The 20,603-nt window shown below is 42.8% G+C and overlaps 1 protein-coding gene across 3 annotated transcripts in view; it reads left to right on the top strand.

The window, feature by feature from the left end:
• The window catches only part of ARMC9 (armadillo repeat containing 9), a 190,469-nt gene that overhangs the window by 113,090 nt on the left and 56,776 nt on the right, over positions 1-20,603 (top strand). For all 3 annotated transcript variants that reach the window (XM_075861839.1, XM_075861838.1, XM_075861840.1), the window contains 3 exons: positions 1,771-1,863; positions 4,023-4,113; positions 8,470-8,593. In XM_075861839.1, coding sequence (XP_075717954.1) covers positions 1,771-1,863; positions 4,023-4,113; positions 8,470-8,593 — 308 coding nt within the window. The remainder of the gene's footprint in view (positions 1-1,770; positions 1,864-4,022; positions 4,114-8,469; positions 8,594-20,603) is intronic.

The following is a 20,603-nucleotide window of genomic DNA, read 5'->3' as shown; positions in this document are numbered from 1 at the left end:
CATTTTGGTGTAAATGTGACGGTTTGATCACTTTTTTTTTTATTTCATTTTTTTTGTGGGAGATTAGGTGACCAAAAATAGAGATTCTGGCGTTTAAATTTTTTTTTTTACGGCGTTCACCGTGCGGGTTAAGTAATGATATATTGTAATAGTTCAGACTTTTACGGACGTGGTGATACCAATTATGTATGTTTTTTTTATTTTTTTTGTACTATGCTCTAGGGGGAAAATGGGAAAAGGTATTTTTTTTTTTTACTTTTTTTTAATTTAAATATTTTATTTTTTTACATTATAAAAAAACAAAAAAAAACTCCTTTTTACTTTTTCTACTAGTCCCCCTAGGGGACCTCAACCAGCGATCGTTAGATCGCTTGCACGATCTACTGCAATACTAATGTATTACAGTATATCGTGATTCTGACCGACATCTATTAAGGTGCACAAAGATGGCGGACCTGGGGGCCTTCACTAGGCCCCCAGGCAGCCATAGCAACCATCGCCCCCACGCGATTGCATTGCGGGGGGGGGGGGGGGGCGCGATGAGCTGTTAGAGGGGGTCGCCCCCCTCTTTCTAACGACTTAAATGTTGCAGTCGCTATTGACCGCAGCATTTAACGAGTTAAACTAGCAGGATCGCGCTCAAGCGCAATGCCGCTAGTTACTCTGAAAGTGTCGGCTGTAACAAACAGACGGCAGCGGCATTGTGTGGAGCGGGTTCACTCCGTGAACCCGTTCCATACTTTCCCTAGCCGACTTTGGCGTATGGATACGTCAAATGTCGGGAAGGGGTTAAACAGCGGAGTCATCATGGATGGGTTACATTGAAGGGCATATTTGAATCGCATACTCCTCCTTAAAATAAGACAATAATATTTAAATCGGGAAAGGACACGTAGGTTTGAAGGGTAAGGAAGTCCATATCTAAGACCGATAAAAATTCAGGAGGATAAAACCGCTTTTTAAAGGGGGTTGACCAGTCTAGAAAACCCATTTTTATATACCCTATTAGGGAATTCTGAGTTAACAGATGGGAGTCCATTGTTCAGGATCCTCATCCCCTGGCCAGAGTGGAGAGCAATTATGAAGAGTCTGTAGAATCTATAGACTAATCCTTTATTACGCTGACAACCCATTGATATGAATAGGCACTGTGTAATGTTTAATTTCCCTTGTGGTGGCGCTACAGGGAAAGTGAACTTTTACCTCCAGGTTTCCCCACAGAGTCCACCTGATCGCTGGGAGTAGCTCCCAGTAAGTTAGGGATTTGCTCATTGTCAAGGGGGCCTTCTAAAAAGTATGTATTCTGCAAAGCAGGAAACCCCTTTAAGATCGTTAAAGTATTTTAACATGTGAGGGCACAGTTTGTTGGTAGTTTTTTTTTTTAATAGTATTTAGCCTTGAAGGCCTGGTGCCTTTCTAGTCTAGAGCCTTTTAAATAACCCACAGAGCATCCTCTTTGACGATGTCTCTACTGAGGGATTTAAGATTCCTTATATTGTAACTCGGAAGAGGAAATGTCCACATGTAAATTTTAAAGCGATTAATGTACAGTATATTTTAGGGAACTTTACTATAGAGAAGTGGCATAAAACCAATAGCCTTTTATTGAATTACTGTTTGTCTGTTTTGTTCATAACTTTTAGGCTGAGGCTCCATGGCGATGCCAGCGTGTCGCTGTAAAATCATTACTATACCACATCTCATGGGTGATATTGTGTCGCATTGGAGTCCTAGCCTAAAGTCTATTTTTGCAATTATTTATATTTTTAGCGCTTCACTCGTTCTCAGCCCGGAGAGCAGAGAGATACGGTTCTTCAGGCATACATCACAAATGATCTACTAGACTTCTACCAAAATGAGCAGGTAATCATTTTCCAGTTCTAACTATGAGATGCTCTGGATATTGGTTTCCAATAGTTGTATCTTCAACCTATGGCCAATGCACATGGTCATATCAAAGATCTGTACGACCTTCGAGTTGTAATAGGACGCCCATAAAAGTTCATGGGACCTTACTGTACCTCCTATATGCCTCTAACTTTATATGGATTACGTATGAATCCACAGAAAAAAAATTATGGCTTGTTCCATCAGATGATGTATTATGGAGCTATTCCAGCTGTTCTCCCCTAGAAGCTTTGGCGCAAGGGACTCCGAGAGCCTTCATACAACACATGGCTCTTCCATGTGCATGAGGCTTGACTAATACTTTTAACATTGAAATGAACAATAGCGTACCATGTAAACAGATTTTAAAGCTTCTCAAGAGGAAAATTAACTGTTCAACTAACTGGGGAGAATATATTAAGACTGGTGTTTCAACCGGCAGTCTTCAAAAGGAACCTGTCACTAAATTTTAGGGCACTAAACCACCAGCATGTCATTATACTACCCTAAACATGCCCCTTTTAAAACTGCCTATGTTGGCATTTTGTCTAAAAAGAAGTTATATTACAGTGTGCACTGTATGTAAATTACCCAAGAAAAGTTTTGAGATTCCAACGGCATCATGCACATGCTCAGTGCTCAGATGAAGCCGAGGGCAGAACACCTGAGGAACTACAGATCCCAGGACAACCTATTGGGTGAGCACACCTGCAGCTTCCATTGCTATTTGTTTTTGTCAGAACACCTGGGCTCTCCAGGACTCTTCTCTGGTAATTTACATACAGCGCACACTGTATAATTACATCATTTAGACAAAATGCTAAAATGGACCGTTTTAAGAAGGATATGTTTAAGATGATATTCCCCCCAACAGTATAACGACATGGTGGTGGTTTAGCGCCTTAAACTCTAGTGACAAGTTCTCTTTAAACTAATTTCGGTCAGCGGAAAATGCGCTAAATTTATTAAGACTTACACACCTCTTAATAAATTTGGTGCATCTTTGGCTGTCCATGCAACAGAAATGCAAATCTAATGCTTGCTATGAGCAGGTAATTTATTTGCGCTATATCTTATGCCATTTTATGGCATAAATTAAAGTAAATCTATCGTTTTGGCACAAGCTCCGCCCTTTTGGCTAAACCAGTCTCCTTTTCTCGCCACTTTAGGTAAGTGGCGTGAGAAGTAATAAGGTTAAATTTTTAGCGCATCTATGGTGTGTGCCAAAATTTGCATCTTTTTTTCGGTACAAAACTAGTGTAAACCTTTTTGATCTATTCCCCATTATGTATGAACATCATATACTGCAATATACTCCCCTTTTAAATTCTATGCTGCTCTCCCCTCACCTGTGCACACCGGTCCAGGTGGGTAGCGTGAAGACAGTGTGGATGACATGTTACTGCTGCGGCCAGCAATTGGCTGGCGCAGTCACACATACAATGCGACAAGTAAGCAAGACCCAGAGGAGGACTGTTTTTGCCAAATTTCCCTTTTAAGGTTATGGATACCTTTGCAGACATATATATTTTTTTCTTGCATTATAAGTATTCTATTAAATAAAACCTATTTACAATTGGTTATAATTAAAAATGTTCCACAATTTGTCGACTATGCTATTGATTCCATCAAAACGACGGAACCCTTGCACAACTGAGACAAACGGAAACCATTGGCACCGGATCTGTCCGCATTGAAATCAATGGTGATGGAAACGGAAACCTATGGTTCCCGTTTGTGTCAGTCAGCGCTCTAATCTGCCGGAAACCTCAGACGGAACGTCAGAATAGAGCCTGAACGAATATGTGAATTAAGTCTTACAGTAGAATACAATAAATGTCTGCAAAGTTGTCCATAGCCTTTAACTAGTACAGAGTTCACTTTTGTGTAGTGTTCAGTTTATATTCAAGATAGATTAAGAAATATTCATTAAGTTAGCGTCTGTGTCTTTTTAACTATTTATCGTCATGTACACATGGCAGCCAAGTTGTTCGCCAAAGCGAATTTTCATGATCATATGTGCTGCCAGTACAATAGAAAGCACAGCTGACTAAGAAATCTAGGAAAATGTTGTTTTTGAATGTTTTATCGTATGTACAGTATATGAAGACCTTCTTATTTTTTTCCTTTTGAAGAGAAATGTTCTCCAGCTTCTCCACTCCAAGAATGAAGTAGTCAGGCAGTACACGTCTCGCCTCATTAATGCTTTTGCATCGTTAGCCGATGGTAAGTCAACAGAAAAAATGAGAATTGCTAACAATCATTTGATCTAGTACAATGCGGCATGGTCATGGAATCACCTGGAAATACCCTTTACAGTGCAACCTATATTTATAAATTGTATAATAGGTCACAAGCAGATGGTAGTTCTTACCATTTGGAAATACACTATATGCACAAATGTATTGGGACATACCTCTTAATCATTGTATTCAGGTGTTTCACTCAGTCTCACTGCCATTGGTGTATAAAATCAATTATTTAGCCATGCAGTCTGCCTTTATAAACATTTGTGAAAGAATGGGTTGTTCTAAAGAGCTCACTGAATTCCAGCGTGATACTGTAATAGGATGCCACCGTTGTAGCAAGTCAGTTCATGGAATTTCTTCCCTCCTAGATGTTCCACAATCAACTGTGAGTGATATTATTGCAAAGTGGAAGTGTTTAGGAACCTCAGCAACCACATATAGTTACAGAGCAGGGTCACATAGTGCGGAAGTGCATAGTGCATAAAAGTCACCAACGCTCTGCTGACTCAATAACTGCAGGGTTCCAAACCTCCACTGGTATTAACATCCGCACAAAAACTGTGCGCCGGGAGCTTCATGGCAAGGGTTTCAATGGCCGAGCAGCTGCATGCTAGCCTTCCATCTCCAAGCACAATGCCAAGCATTGGATGGAGTGGTGTATATCACTCCGCCGCTGGACTCTGGAGCAGTGGAAACGTGTTCTGTGGAGTGACTAATCACACTTCTCGATCTGGCAGTCGGATGGATGATTCCTGGGTTTGGTGAATACCAGGAGAATGTTACCTGCCTGACTGCATTGTGCCAACTGTAAAGTTTGTTGGAGGAGGGATAATGTTATGAGTTTGTTTTTTAGGGGTTGGTTTAGGTTCATTAGTTCCAGTGAAGGGAAATCTTAATGCTTCAGCATACCAAGACATTTTGGACAAATGTATTCAACCGACTTTGTGGGCACAGTTTGGGGAAGTCTCTTTTCTGTGCAAGCATGAATGTGCCCCAGTACACAAAGTAAGGTGTATAAAGGCATGGTTGGGTGAGTTTGGTGTGGAAGAACTTGACTGGCTCACACAGAGCCCTGACATCAATCCCATCGAACACATTTGAGATGAACTAGAAAGGAGATTTGGATCCAGGTCCTCTTGTCTGACCTCACAAATGCTCTTCTGGATGAATGGGCAAAAATACCTACAGAAACACTACAACATCTTGTAGAAAGCCTTCCCAGAAGAGAGGAAGATGTTTTTTAGCGACAAAGGGGGACCAACTCCATATTAATGCCTATGGATTGCGAATGGGATTTCATAAAAGCTCCTGTAGGTGTATTTTGGAGGTGTCTCAATACTTCTGTTCAAATAGTAGGTGAATATATAAATTAGTTTGACACACTAACAACTGGGCATATTATGAGGGGCAAAAACGAACAAATTAAGGTTTAATAATTGATAAAAACTATGTGGGGTCCCCCCCATTTTTTATAACCAGCCAGATGCAATAAAGCAGCCATAGTATAGCATTACCAGGGTGGGAAGGGCCACGTTTTTTGCCTTCCCAGCCTCATAATACCAGCCTACAGCCGCCCCAGTGCCTGACCATCACTCCAGATGGTTGGGTACTGGATTGTACCTGGCTCTTCCTGGTACCCATGGTGGCAGTGGGTAGCGGGTTAATAATGGGGGGGGGGGGGGGGGGTTGCTGCTCAGCCTTTTTACTGGCAAACACTGAGCCCCGTCTTAGTAATGGCAGTTGTCTGTTTAATGACGTCCATTACTAGGGCGCTAATAAAGTATTCAAAAAACAGACACAAGATAAAAATTGTTATTGAAATAAAAACTCCCCCACACAACCCACATTTAAAAAAACAAAAACATAGATCATCACAGTAGTCCACTGAATCTAGGACGTAGTCCAATCGGTCCAGCAGAACCTGCAAAAGAAGAAAAAAATTGTATTATGAAAAATAAAAATACTTATACTCACCTACAGCAGACTTCTGTCTTCTCCCCGGTGCCGCAATAGAAATACATGAGTTTTTGAAGCGTTTTGTGCGTGCTTTTTGCAAGTTTTTTGGTGTGTAATTAGGCCTCCCAATGGGAATATTTAGTGCATTTTACGCACCAAAGAATTGAACCAACGCTGCTTTTTTACACCGCGTTTCTTTAAAATGCTCGTGTAAAAAAAGCGTGTTGTATGTACGAATGGCTCGCTTTCCCATTTATGTAAATACCACTATCGGACAACTGATGACCTATCCACCAGATAGGTCATTAGTACATGATCTGTGGGGGTCCGACACCCGGACCGTGCACCATTAAGCCACTCCGGCTGCCTCCGGGCACCGGACGTTTATGCCAGAAGCAGATTGCTCCAGTCAAGGAATAGTGGCCGATCTGCTGAACTGCAGCTCTGCTCCTATTCAAGTGAATAGAAGCAGAGCTGCAGTTCGGCAGCACGGCCGCTATTCAATGTACAGAGCCAACTGCTTCTGGCTCTGTACATTGCATAATGTGCCATAAAATCCGGTGCCCACAGGCCATCAGAACAGCTAATCGCTGCAAGGTTCAGGTGTTGGACCTGCACCGATGATATAGTGATGACCTATCCTGTGGATAGGTCATCAGTTGTCTGGTAGTGGACAACCCATTTTAATCAAGTGTTTTTTGAGAAAAAAAAATCCTCGTGTCTTTTTTGGCTCGTAAGTAGGACTCCCATAGACTATGGGAACATTTGGCCCCTTTTACATGCCAAAGAGTTGACTCGATGCTTCTCCCTTTACACAACATGTTTTTGGAAATGCTTGCGGAAAAAAGTGCATAGTATGTACTAACTGCACGCTTTCTCATGTAAATGGGAAGCTTAAAGAGGCTCTGTCACCAGATTTTGCAACCCCTATCTGCTATTGCAGCAGATAGGCGCTGCAATGTAGATTACAGTAACGTTTTTATTTTTAAAAAACGAGCATTTTTGGCCAAGTTATGACCATTTTTGTAATTATGCAAATGAGGCTTGCAAAAGTCCAAGTGGGTGTGTTTAAAAGTACAAGTCCAAGTGGGCGTGTATTAGGTGCGTACATCGGGGCGTTTTTAATACTTTTACTAGCTGGGCGCTGTGAAGAGAAGTAACATCCTCTTCTCTTCAGAACGCCCAGCTTGTGACAGTGCAGATCTGTGACGTCACTCACAGGTCCTGCATCGTGACGGCCACATCGGCAGCAGAGGCTACAGTTGATTCTGCAGCAGCAACAGCGTTTGCAGGTAAGATCGACTTACCTGCAAACGCTGATGCTGCTGCAGAATCAGCTGTAGCCTCTGGTGCCGATGTGGCCGTCACGATGCAGGACCTGTGAGTGACGTCACAGATCTGCACTGTCACAAGCTGGGCGTTCTGAAGAGAAGAGGATGTTACTTCTCATCAGAGCGCCCAGCTAGTAAAAGTATTAAAAACGCCCCGATGTACGCACATAATACACACCCACTTGGACTTGTACTTTTAAACACACCCACTTGGACTTTTGCAAGCCTCATTTGCATAATTACAAAAATGGTCATAACTTGGCCAAAAATGCTCGTTTTTTAAAAATAAAAACGTTACTGTAATCTACATTGCAGCGCCTATCTGCTGCAATAGCAGATAGGGGTTGCAAAATCTGGTGACAGAGCCTCTTTAAGGAAGTATTTTTGTTACGCTTTTTGCGCCGTCCAAAATCCACAAAAAAAAGCGTCAAATGCACTCTGTCTAAACCTGTCCACTGAAGCAATTCACCACAGGGTCTTCCCTCTTGACTTTAATCATTCTCAGCCTTTTGGTGTGTCCTAAAGCTGCCTAAAGCTACTATTGGAGAATTACTTAAGAAATGGAGCCTGACAATGCTTGACAATTTGAAGACACATTTTCCTGGCTTGTAGCCAAAAATAGGGAGGGGGGTGAGTCTCCCTCCCACATTTACAGCAGCTGTAAGTCAAGTTGCTTTGCCTGATTTTCACCTTGCTGTAATTCTGCGAAGTGCTCCCTCTGGTGGCCAACAGAGGAAAACATGTCCAACTATTATTTAATTTTTAATACTTCCCACCTTGTGGAAGAAAAAAAAACACACCAGAAAAAAACAGGAAAAAAAAATACAATAAAAATAAGTGACTTACTAAAAGAAAGTTTAATTCACGACACATTCAGTTTAAAGGCTAATAAAGAAGTAAATGTACATGAATAAATCTGATGTCTTACATTGAGTTTTGGTACGCTTACATAAAAAATGTCAGCCTCTCCTAATAACATTCCTGGATGTAGCAAACAAATGTTTGGTTATAGATTAGGGCTTTATGCTGTTTCCTCTCTATCATAGGCCGTGTTTATCTAAGCCAGAATCCTCACTTACTGCGCTCACTAGAGGAAACCCTGAAAGGAGAGGATAAGGATTCCGTTACCAGGGAGAATGTATTGGGCTGTCTTCAAAAACTAAGTCTCAGGTAAGATCCAGGAAAGGTTAAAATTGAGGAAGAATTAAAAAGAATATTTGATCCAGAATTCTGCTATACAATAAATTACTTTTTATTTGTTCTGCTTTGTGTATTTACTTTTGGACACTAAGGCTGAGTTCACACGTTGCGGATTTGTCGCAGATTTTGTTGCAGGTTTGACGCAGATCTCACCCCTTTGCATTGCAAAGTGCAAAATCTGCGCTGGAAATCTGCGTGAAATCCGCAACGTGTGAACTCAGCCTAATTGTTTCTGCTTGACTGAAATATGTTCAGTTTTGACTGGTGTTTGTTCACCTGGCTTGCTGCTTATTGTTTCCATTAATTTCCTACCATCATTTAAAACGTAATTTTTTTTTTTTTCAAGTGTGACTGAAGTTCAAGCGAACGCCAGGCTTTCACTTAGAGGCTCTGTCACCAGATTTTGCAACCCCTATCTCCTATTGCAGCAGATAGGCGCTGCAATGTAGATTACAGTAACGTGTTTTGTTTTTTTCAAAAACGAACATTTTTGGCCAAGTTATGAGCATTTTTATATTTATGCAAATGAGCCTTTCTTAAGTACAACTGGGCGTGTTTAATGTTAAGTACAAGTGGGCGTGTATTGTGTGTGTACATCTGGGCGTTTTTATTTGTTTTACTAGCTGGGCGTTGTGAATGGAAGTGTATGATGCTGACGAATCGGCATCATCCACTTCTCTTCATTACCACCCAGCTTCTGGCAGTGCACAGACACACAGCGTGTTCTCCAGAGATCACGCTGTGACGTCACTTCCTGCCCCAGGTCCTGCATCGTGTCGGACGAGCGAGGACACATCGGCACCAGGCGACAGAGGCTACAGTTGATTCTGCAGCAGCATTGGCGTTTGCAGGTAAGTCGATGTAGCCTCTGTCGCCTGGTGCCGATGTGTCCTCGCTCGTCCGACACGATGCAGGACCTGGGGCAGGAAGTGACGTCACAGCATGATCTCTGGAGAACACGCTGTGTCTGTGCACTGCCAGAAGCTGGGTGTTAACGAAGAGAAGTGGATGATGCTGATTCGTCAGCATCATACACTTCTATTCACAACGCCCAGCTAGTAAAACAAATAAAAACGCCCAGATGTACACACACAATACACGCCCAGTTGTACTTCACTTTAAACACGCCCAGTTGTACTTAAGAAAGGTTCATTTGCATAAATATAAAAATGGTCATAACTTGGCCAAAAATGCTCCCTTTTAAAAAAAAACTTTACTGTTATCTACATTGCAGCGCCGATCTGCTGCAATACGAGATAGGGGTTTGAAAATCTGGTGACAGAGCCTCTTTAAGTAATTTTTGATTGAATTTTGTGATTTAAAGAATACAGTAAAAATTTGAAAGCATGAATCTTAAAAGGGTTTTCCAGGGAGAGAAAATGTATGTCCTATTCTCAGGCCATCAATTTCTGATTAGTGGAGGTTTGACTCTCTGCATCCCTGCCAGTCCGCTGTTTTGAAGAGGCCACAGCGCTAGTGTTTCCCCTGTTTTGCTCACGCTGCTCAATATTGTGAAAGGCTCGCACACTTATAGTGGTGGTTCAGGTTATTACAGCCTACCCCCAACGGGGGTCCCCTGACCACGTCCCCACTTGGTTAGTCGGCGATTCAGTGGAGAGATGGCCAGGATTAAGGAAATAGCCGGAATTGCACAGCTACGCTGGTAAAAGCACATATAAGACCTTTTATGGCACATCCTGTGGATAGGTCATGATGTGTCATAAATGTCTTGGATGGGAAAAGCTGTTTAGAGCAAAACAGGCTTTTACAAAAAAACACAAAAGAATGATCACCGAACTAAAAATGTAGGTTGTGGTGTACAAAATGAATTGTTAAGCCTGGGTCATATTTAAGGGCTATAGAACATCGTTTGGAAGAAGTAGCAGAGGAAAAAATAAAATAATTTAATAAGTGATGGTATAATATCCTGTCGTAGTTCATGGGCGGCTGAATAGTCTAGCCGTCTCCAAATGGCATCAAATCCGTCATCAGTGTTGGCTATGGTCGCATTAATGCGTTCAGATAGCATAACTAGATTAGGAAGAGGGTATTTTTAAGAATAGGAGGGTTTTTAGAGCAAAGTGCAATTTGATATTTGAGGAAGTAAGACTGAGCTGTAAGACAAGCAAAGGGTTCGTTTCAGAAAGGCTAATGGATCCATGAAACAGTCTTCCAGCAGCTGATGTGGGAATACATACAAGCATTCAAGAATGCTTGGTACAGGCACACAGTATGGCTATTATTGAAAATGTTAATTTAAATAGGTTTCAAAATAAATACACATATATGTGTGTGTGTGTGTGTGTGTGTGTGTGTGTGTGTATGTATATATATATATATATATATATATATATATATGTGTGTGTGTGTTATACAGACAGAAAATATTGATGTATATATGTTTAGCAATATACACACGAGGCAGACTAGATGGGAATGTAGGACCTTTTCTGCTGTCAAAATTCTGTTTCACTGTTTGTGTTAGAATGTTGAAAGTGGAGTAAAATCCTTCCAGTGATATGTTCCCATACTTGTAGTGTTTCTCTCAAGAACTGGTTTTGATTGTTACTATATCTAAACTGCCATTGTCTTTCTTACATACAAGACCTGTCACGGTCTGTGGGTATGTGGACCCACTACGCCACACTGCCGTAGCATGGAGGCAGCTGACCAAATAGAGCGCCCAATAAATACAAAGTCCAGCACAAGAGTACCTGAATAGTCCAAACAGTGGCAGAGGCTTTAGCACAGATGTGGCAGGTTGCGCCAGACTCGGCGGATGACAGCAGGTGCAGCAGGACACAACTCCAACACTAGACAGGCTCAGGAACAAAGTACGGCACACAGGATACAGGTAGCAGGGCATGGGAACACTGGGAATAGGATAACACTGAGGGACCGTTTGCAAAAACAAATATGGGAATTACTAACCACACTCCAGCAGGGAGTGAAGGGGAAGGGCCCCTTAAATAGTCCAGAGTGATTGGGGCTAATTTAAAATAGAATTCATGTGCCCTTTAAGGCCAGGCACGAGCATGCGCATGCACCCTACGGGACAGTGCGTAGCGGAAGTGAGTGCTGGCGTCTCCTAGGAAGGAGATGCTGGCCAGCACTCACAGATCGATGGCTGCGGCCGCCGAGGGGTGAGTAGGAACGGCGGTCCACGGCCATGGATGCTACAAGACCATTTATTAAAAAAGCTATTTCTTTGTTTTGCACATATCATGCTTACCCACTAGCAATATTCTTGAAGTGTCATTTGTTTCTTCCTAGCTCAGTTGCATATATACATTTTGAAACCTGTCATTATGGGCATCTGTGTCATGTAATATCAGTCTGCCCATCAAAATAGACCATGTGTTCATGTGTAGACAGCTCACTCTCCCCTGTGTGTAGGACTTCCTGTGAACTGCAGGATTACATCATCACCTATCAAAACCCTCCCAGCAGCTCTGAGACCCCCTCCACACCCAACTCCACCCTCCGTGTTTCACTGTATCCCCCCCCCCCCACCCTATGCATATAGTGCTGCTGAAGAGATAATTTCATCCCGATCTAAGGGACAGGAGTGCAGTGATATAATAGGTGAGCCCATACAAAGATTAGCTGCAGAGTTATAAAACTCCCTCTGACTCACACTGCCTGACTATACTATCTGTGAGTGCTGTGTGCAGCGAGTCCAGTGTATTGCTATGAGATGCTGCTCCTCACTGCCTCCTTTGTAAAAAAATGACAGAGAAATCTATCACAAGCAGGAGACCGGCTGTAGCTGCATCACATAGGAATACACAGACTGCAGTGTGAGGACGGAAGTTCTATGTCACTGATTTATCACTTGCTGCACTTAGGATGCAGAGCAAGTGCAGTGTGATGGGCCTCCGCACCTTCTGCTTCTGCAGAGCCAAAAGCATCATAGGGAAATGTAGGCTGCATTAGGGGAACCATATAAATGGCACATTAACAAAAACCGTACAAGGCATATGCAACAGACTGAACATTCTTCTTTAATAACAACCTATGCTGCACCATATAGGCGAAACAAATAGCTGGGGTGCTTGTTTATAGAGGCTATGTCACCACATTATACGTGCCCTATCTCTTACATAATCAGATTGCCGCTGCAATGTAGGTAACCGCAATGTTTTTTATTTAGAAAAACAATCTATTTTCACCAAGTTATGAGCGATTTTAGCTTTATGCTAATGACTTTCTTAATGCCCAACTGGGCCTGTTTTTTTACTTTTTGACCAAGTGGGCGTTGTGGAGAGAAGTGTATGACGCTGACCAATCGGCGTCATACACTTCTCTCCATTCATGTATTCAGCACATAGTGATCCTGCATTGTTCACTATGTGCTGTCACTTACTCACACATTAACGTTACTGAAGTGTCTTGACAGTGAATAGACATCGCTTCCAGCCAGGACGGGATGTCTATTCACAATCCCGACACTTCGGTAACATTTGTGTGGGACTTACAGCACAGCACATCGAGATCGCGTTGTGCTGTTATTTACAGCGTGATCTCGCGAGATTACGCTTGTTGTGCTGCAAGTCCCACACAAACATTACCGAAGTGTCAGAATTGTGAATAGACATCCCGTCCTGGCTGGAAGCGATGTCTATTCACTGTCAATACACTTCAGTAACGTTAATGTGTGAGTAAGTGACAGCACATAGTGAACAACGCAGGATCACTATGTGCAGAATACATGAATGGAGAGAAGTGTATGATGCCGATTGGTCAGCGTCATACACTTCTCTCCACAACGCCCACTTGGTCAAAAAGTAAAAACAGGCCCAGTTACCTCCGTTATTTAGGTATCGGTGCCGTTATATTTAAAGGCTATGGACACCGTTGCACTGAATTTTATTATTGTTCATTTGTTTTCTAAATGCATAATTAGGCAACTTTCTAAATAGTCTTCATTAAAAATGGTCTCCTATTTTGGTGCTGTAGAGCATGTGCAGCTCCTGTAGATAACTGGCTGTGGTTCGAATTCTAACTCTAATCCATAAGTCCACTTTTCACTAACATAATCTGGTTGTACATAGTAGATCAGAGAGGACAGGGGGGCGGGCTTCCAAGTGTTCAGGGAGGGCAGAACACACCAGTATCAGAGTGTAGATAGGGAGGAGAGCAAAGGGGAGATTCATGCAGACTATCAATCTAGAGGGAAAGCTGCGCTGAAACATGAGAGCTAGTGAAGGCAGCAGCAGCCTGGAGTCACACACCTCACATCCAGCATACAGATGTCGCCAAGTTTATTTGAACCCTGATTACTTGTTGCAGTGTGATATCACAAACAAAAGCCATAAAAAAAAAGTCAAGTTAAAGTTTCTTGCAATAGTAATTGTAGAAAAGATCCATGCTTAAAGTTTCTTTGCACTGTGTATTTAATGCGTTAAAAGCAAAGATAGATGGCTACGTCTGTACTGTATATTACTGCGAGGGACACGTCCATAGGAGAAAAGTCTGATATTCAGTTTGCAAGCTGCTCTTGTATCAAAGGGTCTGAAAATGAATGAAGAAATGAAGATCGCAGCCTGAAACTTTAGAAGTTCTTTAACTCCACGTAGACCACTAAAATACAGATGTATGAGTCTTTATCTTGTCTCTACACAGTAATTACACAGAGGTAAACAACTTTAACCCCTTCCCGCTCCTTGACGTACTATTACGTCATGGCAGCTGTATCGTTCGCGCTCCATGCCGTAATAGTACGTCTCGGGAGTAACGGCCGTTTCGGCCGTCCTCCCGACACATACAGGAGCTGTGACGCTGCTGTCTTGTTCAGCAGCTGTCACAGCTCCTACAGCGGGGACCGATCGCTGTGTCCCCGCTGATTAACCCCTTAAAAGCCGCGTTCTATAGAGATCGCGGCTTTTTAGGGGTTAAGCTGCCATCGCCGGCCTGCTACGCGATAGCGGCCGGCGATGGTGACTATGGCAACCGGACACCAAACAATGGCGTCCGGCTATGCCATAGACGGAAGCCTAGTGGGTCCTGACAACGTCAGGACCCACTATGCTTGCTGTCAGTGAGTAGCTGACAGTTCTAATACACTGCACTACGCATGTAGTGCAGTGTATTAGAATAGCGATCAGGGCCTCCTGCCCTCAAGTCCCCTAGTGGGACAAAGTAATAAAGTAAAAAAAAAGTTAAAAAAAGATGTGTAAAAATAAGAAAATAAAAGATTTAAAAGTAATAAAAGTAAAAATCCCCCCTTTTCCCTTATCAGTCCTTTATTATTAATAAAAATATATATACAAACAAATAAACTATACATAATTGGTATCGCCGCGTCCGTAACGGCCTGAACTACAAAATTATTTCATTATTTATCCCGCACGGTGAACGCCGTAAAATAAAATAATAATAAACCGAACCACAATCACAATTCTTTGGTCACTTCACCTCATAAAAAAATGGAATAAAAAGAGATCAAAAAGTCGCATGTACCGAAAAATGTTACTGATCGAAACTCCAGTTCGTTACGCAAAAAATAAGTCCTCGCACGGCTTTATTGATTAAAAAATAAAAACGTTATGGCTCTTAGAATAAGGTAACACAAAAAGTGAATGATTGTTTACAAAACGTATTTTATTGTGCAAACGCCATAAGACATAAAAAAAAACTATAAACATCTGGTATCGCCGTAATCGTATCGCCCCGCAGAATAAAGTGAATGTCATTTATAGCGCACGGTGAACGCTGTAAAAAAAAAAAGAATAAAAAAACAATAGTAGAATTGCTGTTTTTTAGTCACCACGCCAACTAAAAATAGAATAAAAACTGATCAAAAAGCCGCATGCACCCCAAGAAAACTACAATGGATTCCTCAAGGGGTCTAGTTTCCAAATTGGGGTCACTTTTGGGGGGTTCCCAATGTTTTGGCACCACAAGACCTCTTCAAACCGGACATGGTGCCTAATAAAAAAGAGGCTTCAAAATCCACTAGGTGCTCCTTTGCTTCGGAGGCCGGTGCTTCAGTCCATTACCGCCCGAGGGCCACATGTGGGATATTTCTCAAAACTGCAGAATCTGGGCAATACGTATTAATTTGCGTTTCACTGATAAATCCTTTTGTGTTATAAAAAAAATGGTATAAAGAGGATTTTCTGACAAAAAAAAAAAATGTAAATTTCACCTCTACTTTGCTCTAAATTTTTGTGTAACACCTAAAGGGTTCATAAACTTTCTACATGCTGTTGTGAATACTTTGAGGGGTCTAGTTTCTAAAATGGGGTATTTGATAGGGGTTTCTAATATATGGGCCCCTCAAAGCAACTTCAGAACTGAACTGGAACCTAAAAAAATAAATAAATGAGGCAATACTTGGCTTCTTACATTATACTGATAATGAGCCGTGCCCACCCCGAGATGACCCCAGTTTTGACCGTTTGTATAAACGGAGACCCCTATTAGACCGTTCCAGTGCCCGGTTTTCCCAAGCATACACCCCCGAGAAGTGTATTTCTATTGATGAGTCCCTGGTACATTTTAAAGGGAGGGTTCAATTCCGCCAGTACCTGCCGGGTAAGAGGGCAAGGTATGGCGTGAAGATGTATAAGCTGTGAGAGTGCATCAGGGTATACCTACAGGTTTAGGATATATGAAGGAAAGGCCACCCCCAAACCAGACTGCATCCTGGACTACAATAGGTACATGGGAGGGGTGGACTTGTCAGATCAAGTTCTGAAGCCCTACAGCGCCATGCGGTGTGGTATAAGAAGCTGGCCGGGCACATCATACATATGGCATTGTACAATGCAGGTGATTATCAAGAACCTAATCTTTAGGGACCAAGAAGGGGGGGGCACCCAGTACTTCTGGAAGCGAGCCCACACGCATCGTACCAGGGCAACACTTTCCAGGAGAAGTTCCCCAAACTGGCAAGAAGGGAAAAAGTCAAAAGAGGTGCAAAGTCTGCTATAAGAGGGCGATAATGGATGACACAATATATCAATGTGACACCTGTCCCGAATAACCAGAGCTCTGTATGAAAGTGTTTTAAAATTTATCATACATCCCTTGGTTTATAATTTACCCCAATTTTACTTACCCTGATGCACTCCACACAGCTTATCCCCCCTCGTCTTTCCCCTCTGGGCCCTGCTGTGTGTCCAGGCAGCTGATAACAGCCACATGTAGGGTATTGCCATACCCGGGAGAACCTACATTACAGTTTATGGGGTGTAGGTCTACGGTCAAAATGCTCACTACACCTCTAGATGAATGCCTTAAGGGTGTAGTTTTTAAAACGGGGTCACTTCTTGCGGGCTTCAACTGTACTGGTACCTCAGGGGCTTCTGCATACATGACTTCGCACTAGAAAATCCCCAGTAGGCCAAATGGTGGTCCTTTCCTTCTGAGCCCTCCCATGGGCCCAAACGGCAGTTTATCACAACAAATGGGGTATTGCGGCACTCAGAACAAATTGCGCAACAGAATGGGGTATTTTGTTTCTTGTGAAAATAAGAAATTTTCAGCCAAAACTACATATTATTTGAAAAAAATAATTTTGTTTTCATTCCCAGCCCAATTCAAAAAAGTTCTGTGAAGAAACTATGGAGTCTAAATGGTCACATTACCCATAAATTAATTCCTTGAGGGGTGTAGTTTCCAAAATGGGGTCACTATTGGGGGATCCCTACTGTTTTGACACCTCAACACCTCTTCAAACCTGGCATGCTGCCTAAAATATATTCTAATAAAAAAGAGGACTCAAAATGCACTAGGTGCTTCCTTGCTTCTAGGGCTTGTGTTTTAGTCCACGAGCACAGTAGGGCCACATGTGGGACATTTCTAAAAACTGCAGAATCTGGACAATACATATTTAGTAGTGTTTCTCTGGTAAAACCTTCTGTGTTACAGGAAAAAAAAAGAATAAAATTGAAATTCAGCAAGAAAAATGAAATTTGCAAATTTCACCTCCACTTTGCTTTAATTCCTGTGAAATGCCTGAAGGGTTAAAAAACTTTCTAACTGCTGTTTTGAATACTTTGAGGGGTCTAGTTTTTAAAATGGGGTGTTTTATCAGGGTTTCTAATACATAGGCCCCACAAAGCCACTTCAGAACTCAAGAGGTACCTTAAAAAAAAGGCTTTTGAAATTTTCTTAAAAATATGAGAAATTGCTGTTTATGTTCTAAGCCTTGTAACGTCCAAGAAAAATAAAAGAATGTTCAAAAAACGATGCCAATCTAAAGTAGACATATGGGAAATGTGAACTAGTAACTATTTTGGGTGGTATAACCGTCTGTTTTACAATCAGATGCATTTAAATTCTGAAAAATGCAATTTTTTCAAAATGTTCTCTACATTTTGCAATTTTTCACCAATAAACACTGAATATATCGACCAAATTTTACCACGAACATGAAGCCCAATGTGTCACGAGAAAACAATCTCAGAATCGCTTGGGTAGGTTTAAGCATTCCGACGTTATTACCACATAAAGTGAAATATGTCAGATTTGAAAAATGAGCTCTGAGCCTTAAGGCCAAAACTAGGCTGCGTCCTTAAGGGGTTAAGGGCTTATTCAGACGAACATATAATACGTCCGAGCAACGCGCGTGATTTTCACGCGCCTCGCACGGACCTATGTTAGTCAATGGGGCGTATGTCCGCTGCGTAAAACTCACGACATGTCCTATATTTGCCCGTTTTTCGCGCATCACGCACCCATTGAAGTCAATGGGTGCGTGAAAACCGCGCATGGCACAGGGACGCACTTCCGTGTGCCGCGCGTGATGCGCGCTACAGTAGTAAAAACTATGAATGAAAATAGAAAAGCACCACGTGCTTTTCTGTTTTACAAACATACAAACTGTCATAATGATGGCGGCTGCACGAAAGTCACGCAGCCATGCATCATATGCTGCTGACACAAGGAGCTTTTATGGACCTTTTGCGCGCGCAAAACGCCGCATTTTTTGCGTTTCGTGTGAATCCGGCCTAAGGCTGTGTTCAGGCCCTAACTTGACTTTTTTCAAGGACTTTTCAATGACTTTTGTTGTGTGATATCGCGCTGCAGCAAGTTATCGCTGAAGATCTTAGCTACATCTGTATATAAAAATACTTTTTTTTACATGTCCAAGGTGTTCATAGCCTTGGCTTAGATTCTCCCCATGGTTTTGCCATAGAGTGGAGGCATACATTCTTTACTGCTTATAACAGGATGTAACTGGATATCTATACAGTTGGATGCTGTTGCCATTTACTTTTATTGTAAAACAATAAAAACAAACATACAGGAAAATGTGGAAGGCTGTACTTTCCTGTCAAAACACAGTATTCAGACATATGCTGGCTTTGTTTTTGTACAATAGAAGTGAGTGGCATCTAAATGTACAAGCATCCTGTTGTATACTTGAACTGTTTTGTTTTTTTTCATTAAGGCTGCGTTCACATTTGCGTTAAAGACTCTGTTAAGAGCCTCAGTTGCAAATCCGGCCAGACAAAAAAGTGCAGCGTGCAGCACTATTTTGTTCGGTAAAATGACAGACCACCTAACGGATTATGGTTAATCGGGTTTGTCGGGCGTCATTGGTGTCAGTCATACAACGGATCAGTCACTGCCGTAATTTTTTTTTGCTTTGCTTTGCTTTAGGCCTCATTTACACGAGCGTGTGCGTTTTGCGCGCGCAAAAAAACGCTGCGTTTTGCGTGCGCAAAAGGCAATTGACAGCTCCGTGTGTCATCCGTGTATGATGCGCGGCTGCGTGATTTTCGCGCAGCCGCCATCATAGAGATGAGGTAGTCGACGCCCGTCACTGTCCAAGGTGCTGAAAGAGCTAACTGATCGGCAGTAACTCTTTCAGCACCCTCGACAGTGAATGCCGATCACAATATACACCAACCTGTGAATAAAAAAAGACGTTCACACTTACCATGAACTGCCTGCTTCCTCCAGTCCGGTCTCCCGGCCGTTGCCTTGGTGACGCGTCCCTCTCTTGTCATCCGGCCCCACCTCCCAGGATGACGCGGCAGGCCATGAGACCGCTGCAGCCTGTGATTGGCTGCAGCCTGTGCTTGGCCTGTGATTGGCTGCAGCTGTCACTTGGCCTGAATTGTCATCCCGGGAGGTCGGACTGGAGGAAGGAGCCGGGACTTATCGGTAAGTCAGAACTTCTGTTTTTTTTTACACGTATATGTATATTGTGATCGAAAGTCACTGTCCATGGTGCTGAAACAGTTTAAGTCTTTGAGCACCGTGGGCAGTGACTGTCTCCTGACGTCGCGTACCCGAACATTTTTTGCCGGGTTCGGTTAAAACGAGTTCGGCCGAACCCGGTGAAGTTCGGTGCGCTCATCTCTAATTTGACACTCCGTTTGGATGTTTGTAACCAGAAAAGCACGTGGTGCTTTTCTGTTTACATTCATCCTTTTGACAGCTCTTGCGTGATTTTCGCGCATGCAACGCAGGACCGTCAGTGTGGCATGCGTTGTTTTCACGCACCCATTGAAGTCAATGGGTGCGTGTTGCGTGAAAAACGCAAGAATATAGAACATGTCGTGAGTTTTACGCAACGCACTCACGCAGCGCAAAATTCACGCATCGTCTAAACAGCCCCATAGACTATTATAGGTGCGTACGACACGCGTGAAAAGCACGCGCGTCGCACGCGCGTATAATACGCTCGTGTAAATGAGGCCTAAGTGATTGAGCAGAATAATGGAAATTAACAACACCGATGTAAACCGAGCAGAAGCCGTAAAATATATGCTTTAGGCCTGGGGTCTCAAACATGTGGCCCGCGGGACGCATGTGGCCCCTGAGACTGCCATCTGCGGCCCACGGTGCACTGAAGACCACCTCGGGACGGTAGAGAGCAGGCCGAAGGAGGAGCTCCGCACACACCCCCCTGTAGAAAATGCAGCACACACCCTCCTGTAGATAGTGGCAATCCCCCCCCCCCTCCTGTTCATAGCGCGGGGCCGGCGTCCGCACCCAGGGAACCCGGGCAAGTGCCGGG

Source organism: Rhinoderma darwinii, chromosome 4, assembly GCF_050947455.1.
Source record: "Rhinoderma darwinii isolate aRhiDar2 chromosome 4, aRhiDar2.hap1, whole genome shotgun sequence".
NCBI classification, from domain to species: domain Eukaryota; kingdom Metazoa; phylum Chordata; class Amphibia; order Anura; family Rhinodermatidae; genus Rhinoderma; species Rhinoderma darwinii.
The sequence above is the reverse complement of the archived record's forward strand: the minus strand, read 5'-3'. Positions and strand labels throughout refer to the sequence as shown.